This window comes from Oncorhynchus nerka, linkage group LG27 (assembly GCF_034236695.1).
Source record: "Oncorhynchus nerka isolate Pitt River linkage group LG27, Oner_Uvic_2.0, whole genome shotgun sequence".
Lineage (NCBI taxonomy): Eukaryota > Metazoa > Chordata > Actinopteri > Salmoniformes > Salmonidae > Oncorhynchus > Oncorhynchus nerka.
Window position 1 is genome coordinate 87,557,100 of NC_088422.1, and position 16,412 is coordinate 87,573,511.

The 16,412-nt window shown below is 41.8% G+C and overlaps 1 protein-coding gene across 1 annotated transcript in view; it reads left to right on the forward strand.

Annotated features, from left to right (window-relative positions):
• Positions 1–1,313: 1,313 nt before the first annotated feature.
• The window catches only part of il16 (interleukin 16), an 80,544-nt gene continuing 65,445 nt past the window's right edge, over positions 1,314–16,412 (forward strand). Inside the window, exons 1-3 of the mRNA XM_065011177.1 lie at positions 1,314–1,681; positions 10,941–11,193; positions 11,400–11,670. Of these exons, the coding sequence (XP_064867249.1) occupies positions 1,666–1,681; positions 10,941–11,193; positions 11,400–11,670 (540 nt within the window). The 5' untranslated portion in view covers positions 1,314–1,665. The remainder of the gene's footprint in view (positions 1,682–10,940; positions 11,194–11,399; positions 11,671–16,412) is intronic.

The following is a 16,412-nucleotide window of genomic DNA, read 5'->3' on the forward strand; positions in this document are numbered from 1 at the left end:
CAGTACTATTAGAACTGCATGTCTTTAACTGTTTTGATCAGTACTATTAGAACTGCATGTCTTTAACTGTTTTGATCAGTACTATTAGAACTGCATGTCTTTAACTGTTTTGATCAGTACTATTAGAACTGCATGTCTTTAACTGTTTTGATCAGTACTATTAGAACTGCATGTCTTTAACTGTTTTGATCAGTACTATTAGAACTGCATGTCTTTAACTGTTTTGATCAGTACTATTAGAACTGCATGTCTTTAACTGTTTTGATCAGTACTATTAGAACTGCATGTCTTTAACTGTTTTGATCAGTACTATTAGAACTGCATGTCTTTAACTGTTTTGATGTCTTGAAACTGTTTTGATTTCTGCCTGTGATTATTATTATTTGACCATGCTATTTATGAACATTTGAACATCTTGGCCATGTTCTGTTATAATCTCCAACTGGCACAGCCAGAAGAGGACTGGCCACCCCCCATAGCCTGGTTCCTCTCTAGGTTTCTTCCTAGGTTTTGGTCTATCTAGGGAGTTTTTCCTAGCCACCGTGCTTCTACACCTGCATTGCTTGCTGTTTGGGGTTTTAGGCTGGGTTTCTGTACAGCACTTTGAGATATCAGCTGATGTACGAAGGGCTATATAAATACATTTGATTTGATTTGAGTTGATCAGTACTATTAGAACTGCATGTCTTTAACTGTTTTGATCAGTACTATTAGAACTGTATGTCATTAACTGTTTTGATCAGTACTATTAGAACTGTGTACATCTTTCCCTCACCAGGATGACTCTATAACTTTTCCTCTGTAGGACTTTTCTGAGCATACGTTTCTCTAACCAGATCTACTCTATGCATATCTTTCCCTAACTAGAACTAGACTTTATAAAGTGGTTCCTGAAAGTAACATGTTGGCTATGGAGCGTCTATTAATCCTTAGAGACACATAAAGTATACCCAAACAGACACTGGCTGACCCAAGTACACACACACACAACCACACACACAATCCCCTCCCCAAACACACCCACACACAGTCGGTGAAGACTGCAGCATTGTGCGACACAGAGTAGGTGTGAGGTCAGACAGTACTAAGTGCTCCCTCTCTGGATTTGGCTCACAGGAAAAGACCAATGATTTGGAGGACTGGAGCTCTTGTGTCCTCTTGTGTCCTCTAGTCAGCTGGGAAAAGGAGGGAGGGCGGACGAGGAGGGAGAGAAGGGAGGGAGGCTAGGAGGGAGGGCGGTAGTTACAAATGCCCAATCTAACTCTGACCATGCTTTTAGAGAAATGTCAGATCTGCTCTGTGGAGGAGAGAAGTATTAAACAGAGGTAAACAGCTTAAGGTAAATATCCTTAGGCACAGATCTAGGATCAACTCTGATATCTAACAAAAACTGACCTCAGATCAGTGTCTAGAAGCAATGTCTTCCTACTTTGAGATCTCATCTGTCTCAGCATCTTTCTCTGGATTACTGGACAACTATAACTAACCCTGGGTTTGCCGGTGTTAACCGTTAGACAACTATTACTAACCTTGGGTTCGTTGGTTTTAACCCCTGGACAACTATAACTAACCCTGGGTTCGCTGTTGTTAACCCCTGGACAACTATAACTAACCCTGGGTTCGCTGGTGTTAACCCCTGGACAGCATGGCTGCTGTGGGAAAGAGATGATGATTGACTATGGTGAGTTTTTACCTCTCACGTTGTATACAAGGGTTTAATTGGAATATATTGATACTGTTCCCAAAATGTGTCTTTTTCCATAATGATTTTTATAAATCAATTCCTATGAAATTCTTTGTTATTTACTGTACTAAGGTGGTGTAAATGTTTTCCCATTACCCAAATTCAATTGAATAACTCCTTAGTGGAAAGACAGATGTTGTCTGTTTTACAAAGAATATTAACAGAGAATACTGTCCATATCATATCGTAATTCACACAGCAATATCATATTGGTAATGTGTGATTCTTTAAGTTATGACTTAAGTCTATGTAATGAAGACACACAGGAAGAGCTTTGAATCTATTCCTCAGGAAGAGTTTGGAATCCATTACTCAGGAAGAGTTTGGAATCTATTACTCAGGAAGAGTTTGGAATCTATTCCTCAGGAAGAGTTTGGAATCTATTCCTCAGGAAGAGTTTGGAATCTATTACTCAGGAAGAGTTTGGAATCTATTACTCAGGAAGAGTTTGGAATCTATTACTCAGGAAGAGTTTGGAATCTATTCCTCAGGAAGAGTTTGGAATCTATTCCTCAGGAAGAGTTTGAATCTATTATTCAGGAAGAGTTTGGAATCTTTTCCACAGGGTCCTGGGATCCATAAAATACTTGGATGATATTTTGCAACTATCAAAATTGGTTGCAGAGCAGTTCAATAGTGCACTTGTTGGCCTTGAGAGATGGATGTGTGTATACAATCATGCACACACGCACACACACAGAAGCACGCACACACGCACACACACAGTCTTGTACAGCTAACCTTGTTGGGACACATAATTCAGTCCCATTCAAAATCCTATTTTCCCTAACGCCTAACCCTAACCCTAACCCTAACCCGTACTCTTACCCTAACCCTAACCCAAAAACTTAACCCTAACCCTAAACCTAGCTCCTAACCCAGTTTGTCAGATTTATGTTTGTTTACTATTCTTGTGGACACACACACACACACACACACACACACACACACACACACACACACACACACACACACACACACACACACACACACACACACACACACACACACACACACACACACACACACACACTGAGTAGACCAATTATGTAACACTGTGTGTACAGCAGCTCAAAGACATATTTAAAAACACAAATAGCCAAGTGAATACAGGGGTGGATGGGCAAGGTTTCCTCTTGGCTAACACACAGGGACACATTACATCTTTGGCCGAAGAATGCTAGTCCATGCTAGCCGCAGACTGGACACTCTGGTTATACACTGCATACTTAGCATTCCACATAAACACACAACACAACTTAAATTGACAGTTATCCAGACTGCATTTAAAGGAAAACTCCACCCAAAACTATATTTTGTTATTTGTTTCATTAGTCCATTGTTGATATTGTCCCAAAATGTCAGCAATAACGTTTTCAAGATATATAACTTTCAAAATCTTATCTTGAAAACTGTATTGCTGACATGCAAAACACTTTGGGACTATAATAACAATGGACTAATGAAACAAATAACAAAATATAGTTTTTGGGTGGAATTGTCCTTTAAGTAAACATCCAGAAATGATGACATTAAAGGGCTATCTAGGATTCCTACAACATCACAGTTTTAATAGTTGATCTGAGCTAATGGCATGTACTGGTTATATTCTTCAACAATCAATGGCTATTTATCATTCATTTAAAAGTCAAAAATGGATGTGACAATCCTAGATTGCCCCTTTAAATGTGGAGTTCATTCTAATCCAACCAAATCCAGCGACAGGATCTGAATACATTCATTATCCATGATTGAGTGACTTGACAGAAGGCGCTGTAAAGTTATCGAAAATTAAACAATGTTATGTCCTTTAACCAAAGCTGCCCTCAGAAGGAAAAAAGACCTCATGTAAATACGGAACAACACACACTTTGTTTGCCTCCCTCGTCTGCAGAGGTCCCCCCCCCCTCTCTCTGAATCAGGCCCTATTGCACTCAGTAATGACAGCTCACCGCTGCAGCTTATGGGCAGAATATGTGTTTTCTGTGAGAGCACTGGCATTCACGCATGCACGACTAGTGAGCGCACACACACACACACACACACACACACACACACACACACACACACACACACACACACACACACACACACACACACACACACACACACACACACACACACACACACACACACACACACACACACACACACACACAGAGCTTCATATACAGCCCTCTCTTTCTCGCTCTCTCTCTTCCCCGTCCAAAGTTCTGAAAACAGTGTTACTGCTGTGTCCCATTACATCAATAGACTTTATTCGTGTCAGAGGAAATTCCGAGTCACTCTGTAGTGCTGCTGTTCCATTGCTGGAAGAAGTGAACGTTTCTCCCTTAAGTCCTTTAAACAAGTGACCTTATACCAGAGGATTATACAAAACAGACCTATAAATACACACAGTCACCAACTCTGTGCCTGGCAAGGGCCTAGAAATATAATGACTGGCATGGGTTCACTCAATATGGCCACCGGTCCACCCATCATGGTACATTGACTTTAATGAGAAAGGCTCTTCTAGTTATTCTATTTCTATGGGCCTAATAGCGCCAAGTACTGGAGTATAGACCCGACTGAAAACCTGGCCATTAGATGCTGAGTACCTAGATACTATGATGAGATGTGTATATTGCTTTTTCCTAAATGCATTTCTGGCAATGTGCTTAACAATAACCTGGGCCTGACCCCTAAAGATATGATAGTAGACTAAGACTAACTACCTTGAGAGGAACCAAGATCTAAAGAAGGAGCCCATCCTCCTCTTGTTTGGCAGGTATATGTTAAAATAAAATTCTTACCAATTACGCTCATTATTATTTTTATTTTTGTGTGTTTACACTTCACATACTAGTTTGTTATTAAGGCACATGAAAGATCACAAGAAGGAATTTCTGCAAAAAATGCATTTTTGATGAAAACCCTTTTTTTAAACTTTCAAATGACTGTCCTGTAAAGTAGTAACGTCCGGCATGCGCCCCGTCCGCGTGCTGCGTCACATATGCCAACCTAGACCAGAGTCAATGTCGGCCCAGGCATGTCACTGCTGACACATCTACCCTGTAGACCTATTCTTTCACTTTGGTAAAGACAATTGTCTGAAATCAAATAATGGAAAAGCCATTCATATCTACCTAGTGCACTAACTAATACCCTACCCTGAGTAGAAGTCAAGTCAACAGTCTAGAAGAGGAAAGTTGACCTTGAGCTTAAGCTGTGTCAGCATCCGTGTGTGTGTGTTAGTTTGTTGCGTGTGCGTGTGCGTGTACATGTGGGGTTTACTGTTCTCGCAAACCAACATGGGGAGAGAGAGAGAGAGACAGAGAGACAGAGATAGAGAGGGGGGAAGAGAGAGACAGAGATAGAAAGGGGGAAGAGAGAGACAGAGATAGAGAGGGGGAAGAGAGAGACAGAGATAGAGAGGGGGAAGAGAGAGACAGAGATAGAGAGGGGGAAGAGAGAGACAGAGATAGAGAGGGGGAAGAGAGAGACAGAGATAGAGAGGGGGAAGAGGGGGTGAGAGAGACAGAGATAGAGAGGGGGGAAGAGAGACACAGAGATAGAGAGGGGGAAGAGAGAGACAGAGATAGAGAGGGGGAAGAGAGAGACAGAGATGGAGAGAGACAGGGGAAGAGAGAGACAGAGATAGAGAAGGGGGAAGAGTGAAACAGAGATAGAGAGGGGGAGAGAGAGACAGAGATAGAGAAGGGGGAAGAGTGAAACAGAGATAGAGAAGGGGAGGTGAGACAGAAGAGGGAGAGAGACAGAGAGAGACAGAGACAGAGAAGGGGGAAAGAGAGAGAGAAGGGGGAGGAGAGAGAGAGAGAGACAGAGAGACAGCGATAGAGAAGGGGGAAGAGAGACAGAGGAGGGAGAGAGACAGAGCGAGACAGAGACAGAGAAGGGGAGGAGGAGAGTGAGAGAGAGACAGAGAGACAGAGACAGAGATAGAGAAGGGAGAGAGAAAGATACGTGGGGATGACAGGTAGAGCGGTCTCGGGCAGCAGTGAACAGTAAACAGAGAAAGATAGAGAGGGAGACCTTCAACAAACCTTCAACATGATACAGATCTGTGTCTCCAGTCTATCTACTGTATCTGATCTGAGGGATTATTAGCCAGCCTGAAGCATTTACAACAAACACACTAAATGGGACTGTGTGTGTGTGTGTGTGTGTGTGTGTGTGTGTGTGTGTGTGTGTGTGTGTGTGTGTGTGTGTGTGGGGAAACGAAGACCCAATATGCATTGGCTCAGCATGAGAGAGACAGTCTTATGTATGACAGTCTTATGTATGACAGTCTTATGTAACCCTTATGACAGTCTTATGTATGACAGGCTTATGTAACCCTTATGACAGTCTTATGTATGACAGTCTTATGTATGACAGTCTTATGTAACCCTTATGACAGTCTTATGTATGACAGTCTTATGTATGACAGTCTTATGTAACCCTTATGACAGTCTTATGTAACCCTTATGACACAGGGTTCATAAAGTCTTACCTTTCCATCTGTTTGTTAATACATTTTTTTACTTGTCATATTTTATTTATATTCTTGGGCATAATTGACAGGCATTATTGACAGGCATTATTTACAAGCATTATTGACAGGCATTATTTACAGGCATTATTTACAGACATTATTTACAGACATTATTTACAGGCATTATTGACAGGCATTATTTATAGGCATTATTGACAGGCATTATTTACAGGCATTATTGACCGGCATTATCTACAGGCATTATTGACAGGCATTATCTACAGGCATTATTTACAGGCATTATTGACAGACATTATTTATAGGCATTATTTACAGGCATTATTGACCGGCATTGTTAACAGGCATTATTGACAGACATTATTTACAGGCATTATCTACAGGCATTATTGACCGGCATTGTTAACAGGCATTATTTACAGGCTTTATTGACCGGCATTGTTAACAGGCATTATTGACAGACATTATTTACAGGCATTATTTACAGACATTATTTACAGGCATTATTGACAGGCATTATTGACAGACATTATTTACAGGCATTATTTACAGGCATTATTTACAGGCATTATTTACAGGCATTATTGACCGGCATTATTTACAGGCATGTTTGACAGGCATTATTTACAGGCATTATTTACAGGCATTATTGACCGGCATTATTTACAGGCATGTTTGACAGGCATTATTGACAGACATTATTTACAGGCATTATTGACATGCATTATTTACAGGCATTATTGACAGGCATTATTTACAGGCATTATTGACCGGCATTGTTAACAGGCATTATTTACAGGCATTATTGACCGGCATTGTTAACAGGCATTATTGACAGACATTATTTACAGGCATTATTGACCGGCATTGTTAACAGGCATTATTGACAGACATTATTTACAGGCATTATTTACAGGCATTATTTACAGGCATTATTCACAGGCATTAATTACAGGCATTATTGACAGACATTATTTACAGGCATTATTTACAGGCATTATTGCAGAGATTGCTCTCTCTCCAGATGACTCCATGGAATGATTTACATTCCAAGCTGTCTGGTTTCTTTCATTATTGCAGTTGGTCCATGAATGAAGTGTTTTGTAAATTATCTAGTTTACTGGGCTGGGAACATTGAGTACCCAATGTTATTTTGAGGCGGCACTGATAGCCGTTTTTATTGGTTGTGTGACACCATCAGAACAACAACCAACCAATCATGCGTACTTTCATGTCTCCCGACGAATGAGGGGATTCTACTTATGCCCTGGGCCTGCCCTGGGGTGAACCGGGTTAGCGTTGATTACATTCGTTCTGGAACCAGGATCACTCCTGGAAATGAGCCAGGTGACCCGTTTTGTCCGACCGCAAAGTTGTCTCGAAACAAAAGTGGCGAAGGTTAAGCAGGTGGAGTGATGAGTAGAGTTTTTACATGCAGACGGGTTTGCTTTTGATAAAAAGGCTTTATCTGCTTCCCAATGAAAACTAGTTACAAAAAAATCGAACATAGATTTGATGGAAAAAATACGTTTCTGAACGATGCATCATGCTGCCTTGTTGACAACATGACCGAGCAGCGCAGATTACGGTTGGATTTAAGAAGGGAGCTCCTTCCTCACCGCTTTTCCCCATTCACGTCACAGGCCATCGCCCGGTGGACTTAATCGAACTCCCTCAAAGATTGCTGAATAATGTTGATTGATTTTTGAAGAGGCAATGCTTTCAAAAGAATCACACATGCTCAACAACCTTTCTCACCCCCCTCAAACATATACAACTACAATAATTTGTCATGGGATGCCCTTCTCTGGCTGTAAACCGGTGGTAGAGACGTGAGATTACAGTTTATGTCAGGATTTCACGACAGTCAACAGCAAACAACACAATGAAGAGAAAGGGTCTGTTTATGACAGTCAACAGCAAACAACACAATACAGAGAAATGGTCTGTTTATGACAGTCAACAGCAAACAACACAATACAGAGAAATGGTCTGTTTATGACAGTCAACAGCAAACAACACAATACAGAGAAAGGGTCTGTCCATGACAGTCAACAGCAGAGAGAGAGTCTGTCCATGACAGTCAACAGCAGAGAAAGAGCCTGTACATGACAGTCAACAGCAAACAACACAATACAGAGAAAGGGTCTGTACATGACAGTCAACAGCAAACAACACAATACAGAGAAAGGGTCTGTTTATGGCAGTCAACAGCAAACAACACAATACAGAGAAAGGGTCTGTTTATGACAGTCAACAGCAAACAACACAATACAGAGCAAAGCATGACAGTGGGGTTGTATTACTGTTGGTAAAGTAAATAAGTAAGTAAGCAGCCCATAGGGCAGGAGCATAGATATCCCTTAACCTAAAATATATAATTATAAATACAGTTGATACAGGTTTTTATAGACATTTTCTGTTTAAATAGCCTCTAAAATATATAAAAACAGGCCACAACTGTCTCAGAGGGGTTGGGTTAAATGCGGTCAGATTTCAGTTGAATACATTCTGACTAGGTATCCACCTTTCCCTTTCAATGTTTGTTTTCTTGGAAAGCTGTTGTAATAAACTTTGTTATAATATGATACAGTGTCAGTACTTGTTGCATTTACAACTTGTCTCAGTACTACCATCAACTGATTTCAGCCAGGGTGCGGCTGAGGACTGACAGCATTTACAACTTGTCTCAGTACTATCATCAACTGATTTCAGCCAGGGTGCGGCTGAGGACTGACAGCATTTACAACTTGTCTCAGTACTATCATCAACTGATTTCAGCCAGGGTATGGCTGAGGACTGACAGCATTTATAACTTGTCTCAGTACTATCATCAACTGATTTCAGCCAGGGTATGGCTGAGGACTGACAGCATTGTCTGTATGGAATGTTGGCATATTGGTAGTTATGTTGAACAATTATTGGAATCATTCCACTTAAACTGACTGGCTAGCTAATAAACATACTGTGCAGAAAATCTTCAAATATTTGTTTTACACAATGTCATATCTCAGTACACAATGTATGTAGCCTGCTGTATGTAGCCTTCTGTATGTTGCCTGCTGATTGTAGCCTGCTGTATGAGGCCTTCTGTATGTTGCCTGCTGTATGTAGCCTGCTGTATGTAAGCCTGCTGTATGTAGCCTGCTGTATGTAGCCTTCTGTATGTTGCCTGCTGTATGTAGCCTGCTGTATGTAGCCCGCTGTATGTAGACAGCTGTATACTTAGATAAGTGTTTCTGACTTGAGTGAAACAAAGATCCATTTAAAGCAACATCTATAATGCATATGCAGGGTCATCATATAGCTCTGTTATAGGGAGTGAGAAGCAGTTAGTCAGGAGACCTTCACTTCTACTATTAGTGTGACAGACACACCAACTTCCAACTCTTACTATTACTACTGGACTATAATTCTAAAACTAATAATACTCTCTACTATTATACTATGGGACTATACTTCTAATACTAATAATACTCTCCACTATTATACTACTGGACTATACTTCTAATACTAATAATACTCTCTACTATTATTACTACTGGACTATAATTCTAACACTAAAAGTACTCTCCACTATTATTACTACTGGACTATACTTCTAATACTAATAATACTCTCCACTATTATAATACTGGACTATACTTCTAATATTAATAATACTCTCCACTAGTATTACTACCGGACTATAATTCTATAAAAACATAAAACAGCCCTATTTGGTAAAAGACCAAGTCCATATTATGGCAAGAACAGCTCTATTAAACAAAGAGAAACGACGGGTCATCATTACGACGGTTCATTAGAAAATAGAACAAACTAAGAAAAACCCTTGATGAGTAGCTGTGTCCAAACTTTTGACTGATACTGTACATGTAACTACACTCTTAGAAAGAGGTGCTATCTAGAACCTTAAAGGGTTCTTCGACTGTCCCCAGAGGACAACCCTTTGAAGAACTATTTTTGGTTCCAGAGGGTTCTACATGAAACCCAAAAGGGTTCTACCTGGAACAAAAAAGGGTACTCCTATGGGGACAGCCGAAGAACCCTTTTGGAACTCTTTTTTTCTAAGAGTGTAGGAATAAGGTGACTAGACAACAGGGTAGATTATAAACAGTAGCAGCTGCATCAGTTGAAATGTGTATTGGTTTGTTTACTTTATTATGTAGGGGTTTTCCCATTCTAAGGCATGCACGCCAAATGGCACCCTATTCCCTATTTAGTACACTGCTTGTCACCAGGGCTCATAAGGCCAATTGGGAGGCACTTTGTGAGCCCAGATCAATCTCAGTGCAGATCTCCGTTAGTGTAGTTACTGTAAGTTCATGGTATCCGTGACCTCAAATCCCGTGGGAAGGAGCTTTGGTGTGTGTGTCCGTGCCCATGTGTGCACGTGTGTGCATGTGTGTGCACGTGTGTATATTAATGCGTGTCTGTGTTTGCACGTGTATGTGTGTGCAGTGTGTGCAGTGTGAATGTTAGGAGTCATATTCAGGAGGCTCTAGCTGCAACATGCTGCTGTTTTCAGGGAAGAAAAGATCTCTTATCTCTAACACCACTATTGCTTCAGCAGATTCTCAGAACACAAGCACACAGACGCACAGACACACACACACACACACACACAGACACGCACAAACACACGTACACATACACACACACAGACAGGCTTCCTAATTGAATTTGAGAATTTCCCTGCAGAGTGTCCCTCTCCATTAGCCTGTGTGCCGGCTGGGAGGAGTGTGTGTGAGAGTGTGTTAGCACCACACACACACACACACGCAGCACACACACACACTCTAACGGCCATGCCCCAGAGATACTCCTACCAGAAGAGGAAAGCCAGCACGGCAGCAGCTCGGAGGATGGAGAGGCGAGGCAGGGACTCTGGGAAGACCAACAACACCAACACTAGCCACAGCCACCGCTCCAAGAAGCTCGCCATGCTCTCCAGGTATGGAATCTGTTTGTAGCACACAGCTCGTCAGGCTGGTTGATTTGGTTAAAGCCAACGTGTAGCAGAATTACAGGACAGCCTCGCTGGGTGCCTAATGCCTTTTTGGTTGGAATACTAGGTACAGTAGCAACGGTTGACCTTTTCCTTTCCCCTTTACTTCTTCTTCTTCTTCTTCTTCTTCTTCTTCTTCTTCTTCCCTCCAGGTCCCTGATCCTCTGTCACTCCAGAGCCAGTGATGACTGCCCCAGTCCCGAAGAGAGACCGCCAGGGGAGGCCTGGAAGGGAGACGGGGGCTTGGGGAGAGATGGGAAGGGGAACAGGGAGGTGGAGAGGTCCCGGAAGAAGATCCAGGAAGGACCCCAGGAGAGTGGAGGAACTATGCAGGCATCTACACAGCCACCCGTAGGGGCCACCAACACACTCAGGGCTACAGGAGAACACAAGAGGAATATGAGGAGGTCCTTCAGTATCAAGGTATGAATGGGGGTTATTTTCTTATCACATTATGGCGTTTTGTTTGGACATTTCAATGATATATTACATCATAATGTGGCGCTAAGCCAACAGGGTTGCTGTTTGCAAAGTGGCATTAACAATGTATGTCTCCTGGTCCTGAATTATGACTGTTATGCACTAAGTGCTATCTTTGCATTGACTGTTTTTATCAATGCATTTGTAGAAATAATGTGAAAAGATTTTTTATGCACATAATAATTGTTAATGCACATCAAACACAGTATTACTTAACTAGGAGAACTATGATAAGAAGTCTTAATGAATCCGGAAAAACAATAAATGTATTTCAGTCTCCCAGGCAGTGTATTGGTCAGACATGTAGATCATTTCTCAGCTGACAGCTAGGCATCAAGATGGATTCGCATACCGTGTTCATACCGTACATGTTGAGTGTTCAGGCTGCCACTGCTACTCCAAGAGGAAACAAGCTAAACACTCCAGCCTTCAAAAGCATATGACTTCCTTCTTGTTATGTGTGGTGGGTAGAGAGAGTTGCTCAAAAGGGGTCTGATACTCACTCAAAAATCATGCATTGAAGGCAATGGGAGATTTGTGAGGGGGAAATGAATAATGCATGTCGATCTCAAGTTAGGTTTCGTCTCAATATGAAAAGCATTTAGGAGAACAAATATACAACACAGTATTGTATCTGGAGATTGAGTCCAGAGTATGAAAAACTCTGGTCCTGCCCATAATGTAGTCTGGAATGTGTTCCTCTAGTCATCTCTGTCTGGACTGTGTTTCTTGTGCAAATGCATAACAAAAATCACATGGCCTGTGTGTCAGAGGGCTGAGTGCTGCTGTTGGGCCTGCTTACCTCACACACAAAGACAGTGTTTGTTGTGAACCAGGGGAGGGAGAGAGGCATTAGGCCATAGTGGAAGCAGAGACATGTTAACTTGCTAACACAAGGCTATGAGGACATTGCACTGATGTCATAGAGCCTCGGGACAATGTGGCCATGTTCAAATAATGAATAAATGCACCCTTCGTTCCTTCATCCCTCCCCTATTTGAGGTTATGACTGGTCTGTTAGTCTTCCTCCTAGCTATGTGTTATAAGATAAAAGCCCCAGTCTGTCAGTAGCTGTGAACTCACCTGGCTGATTCTATTCAGGCCAATCTTCAGCCAGATTGATGTCAGGAAGTAGTGTTCTGTAGCAGACTGATTCTGTTCAGGCCAACCTTCAGCCAGATTGATGTCAGGAAGTACTGTTCCATAGCAGACTGATTCTATTCAGGCCAACCTTCAGTCATATTGATGTCATTAACTACTGTTCTGTAGCAGATTGATTCTATTCTGGCCAACCTTCAGCCAGATTGATGTCAGGAAATAGTGTTCCATAGCAGACTGATTCTATTCAGGCCAACCTTCAGTCAGATTGATGTCAGGAAGTACTTTTCCATAGCAGACTGATTCTATTCAGGCCAACCTTCGGTCAGATTGATGTCAGGAAGTAGTGTTCCATAGCAGACTGATTCTATTCAGGCCAACCTTCAGCCAGATTGATGTCAGGAAGTAGTGTTCTGTAGCAGACTGATTCTATTCAGGCCAACCTTCAGCCAGATTGATGTCAGGAAGTAGTGTTCTGTAGCAGACTGATTCTATTCAGGCCAACCTTCAGCCAGATTGATGTCAGGAAGTACTGTTCCTAGCAGACTGATTCTATTCAGGCCAACCTTCAGCCAGATTGATGTCAGGAAGTAGTGTTCTGTAGCAGACTGATTCTGTTCAGGCTAACCTTCAGTCAGATTGATGTCAGGAAGTACTGTTCCATAGCAGACTGATTCTATTCAGGCCAACCTTCAGTCAGATTGATGTCAGGAAGTACTGTTCAGTAGCAGAACATAAATCAGACTTCATGAATGAATGAATGCTACTTACTTCATCATTAGGATAACATGAGGACTATGTCACAAGACAATGTGATCCTATGTACATTCAGAGAGAACCCCAAGGTTACTCTAAAGTTCATGAATGAATTCTACTCATCAACGTTAGGTGGATTCCATGTCAACTCATTAATAATTCATGTGTTGATACTGAAGTGGAAGGCTGTCATATAAAAAGTGTCATACAAAAATCCTACTGTTGATTATGACAAGACACATCTGGTGGGTGAGACAGAGGAGAGAGCTTGTTAGTGTCCAACCGGTCACAAATTAATTGAGAAGTTCACATAGAAAAAAGTATTGATTCCTTTTCAAATCAACCCCTGAACTGGCCTAGGAGAAATGGAATTGAGCCCAATCCTGCTACTCTGAGCTGACAGAAGGCTATGTCACAGGACAGTCGATAACAGACATTCAGATATATGGAAAAAGATCACAATTGAAACAAACATTGAGCAGACATTCACTGTGTTTTTACACTGTTTTGTATTTCTATCCTGTGCCACATTAGAATGTGTGTTTAATACCTCTGGGTTGTTCTTTATATTCAGATAGAGATATATAATGGAAGAAGGAGCAACATTGAAAGGGATATAAAGAAGGGGTTCCTTGTGCTGCAGGTTACAGTTTTACCCACCAGCCCAGACTCACTGCACCCCACAGTCAGACTACAGCATTTTACCTCAAACAATGTGAAGGCATAGTGGGTGTGGGGCAATACCTTTACTATGGTTCCAAACATGGCTCCTGCATTTCATAACGACAATGTCTTGTTAGATTTAAGTTAATCATATGGTTCTCTTTAAAAAGGAGCCTAAACACACTAGTGGTTGTCTCATAAAGTTAACTTACACACACTGTGGTACAGTTCATAGACCTATAAACGCTCTACTACTTTGCTATTTGTTCTGAAGCTGTCAACCCGTTAACTCAAGGTCTTGATTTGGTCATAAAGCTGGCTTTTATAACCCTGCATAGAGGTGCCCTTGTGTTGGCTCTGCTGGACTGGACTGTGCTGGTGTAAGAAAAGGCCAGGGGTGCCATATGTATCTAACATCTCAGAGTAGGAGAGCTGATTTAGGATCAGCTTTGCCTTTTAGATCACGATGAATAAGATAATACAGATAGGGGTGACCTGATCTTAGATCAGCACTCCTACTCTGAGCTGCTCTATACATATGCAGTATATGTATAGTGTCCCTAAAGTTGTACGGTGGCCCTAATGGTCAAATTAGCTTTGTTCCAGGCAATGTGTTGCCTTAACCCCTCTGAAGATCCATCCCCAACTTCCCTGGTTTTACTCTCTGAACCAACATATTTTATGCTATCGTGATATGTTGAAACCATCCATATGAACCATTCAAATCAGCATAATGCGGCTTCATCAACTGAGTGCTAGCCTTTTCACATACTTGTATCACACCTTGACTTATAACACCCTTGTCTAATGAATGGCGCCGGAGAAGTAGGCTGACGTTTTACGTGTTCCTATCCAATTGTGTTTTTTTGTTTGTTTCTTTGTGTTGTTTGTAACTTATTTTGTACCTTAATTTGTACATAATGTTGCTGCTATCGTCTCTTATGACCAAAAATAACTTCTGGACATCAGAACGGCGATTACTCACAATGATCTGGCAGAATCCTATTTTTCCTTTAACGAGTCTGACAAGCCCAACGCGAATGATGTACAGCTTTCCCGGGAACAGGCCCAAATTCCCGTCATTTGCGCCAGAGGGCGGGCTGCCTTCTGAGAATTTGTAGGCGTTCGAAAAAACCACCACTGCCTTCCATTCTGCTAGCAAACGTGCAATCTTTGGAAAATAAAATAGATGACCTACGTGGAAGATTAAACTAGCAATGGGACATTCAAAACTGTAATATCTTATGCTTCACGGAGTCGTGGCTGAACGACAACATTATCAACATACAGCTGGCTGGTTATACGCTGTATCGGCAGGATAGAACAATAGCGTCTGGTAAGACAAGGGGCGGCGGACTATGTATTCTTGTAAATAACAGCTCATGCAGGATATCTAAGGAAGTCTCGAGGTTTTGCTCGTCTGAGGCAGAGTATCTCATGATAAGCTGTAGACCACACCATCTTCCTAGAGAGTTTCTATCTGTGTTTTTCGTAGCTGTCTACATACCACCACAGACTGAGGCTGACACTAAGACCGCACTCAATTAGTTGTATTCCGTCATAAGCAAACAGGAAAACGCTCACCCAGAGGCAATGCTCATAGTGGCCGGCAACTTTAATGCAGGGAAACTTAAATCGGTCTCACCAAATTCCTATCAGCATGTTAAATGTGCAACCAGAGGGAAAAAACTCTGGACCACCTTTATTCCACACGCAGAGACGCATAGACAACTCTCCCTCACCCTCCATTTGGCAAATCTGACCATAATTGTATCCTCCTGATTTACAGGCAAAAATTTAAGCAGGAAGCACCAGTGACTCGATCAATAAAAAGTGGTCAGATGAAGCAGATGCTAAGCTACATGACTGTTTTGCTAGCACAGACTGGAATATGTTCTGGGATTGCTCCGATGGCATTGAACAGTACACCACATCAGTCATTGGCTTCATCAATAAGTGCATCGATGACGTCATCCTCACAGTGACCGTACGTACATACCCCAACCAGAAGCTATGGATGATAGGCAACATCAGCAGTGAGCTAAAGGCTAGAGCTGCTGCTTTCAAGGAACGAGACCCGGAAACTTATAAGAAATCCTGCTATGTCCTCCGACGAACCGTTAAACAGGCAAAGCGTCAATTCAGGACTAATATCAAATTGTACTACA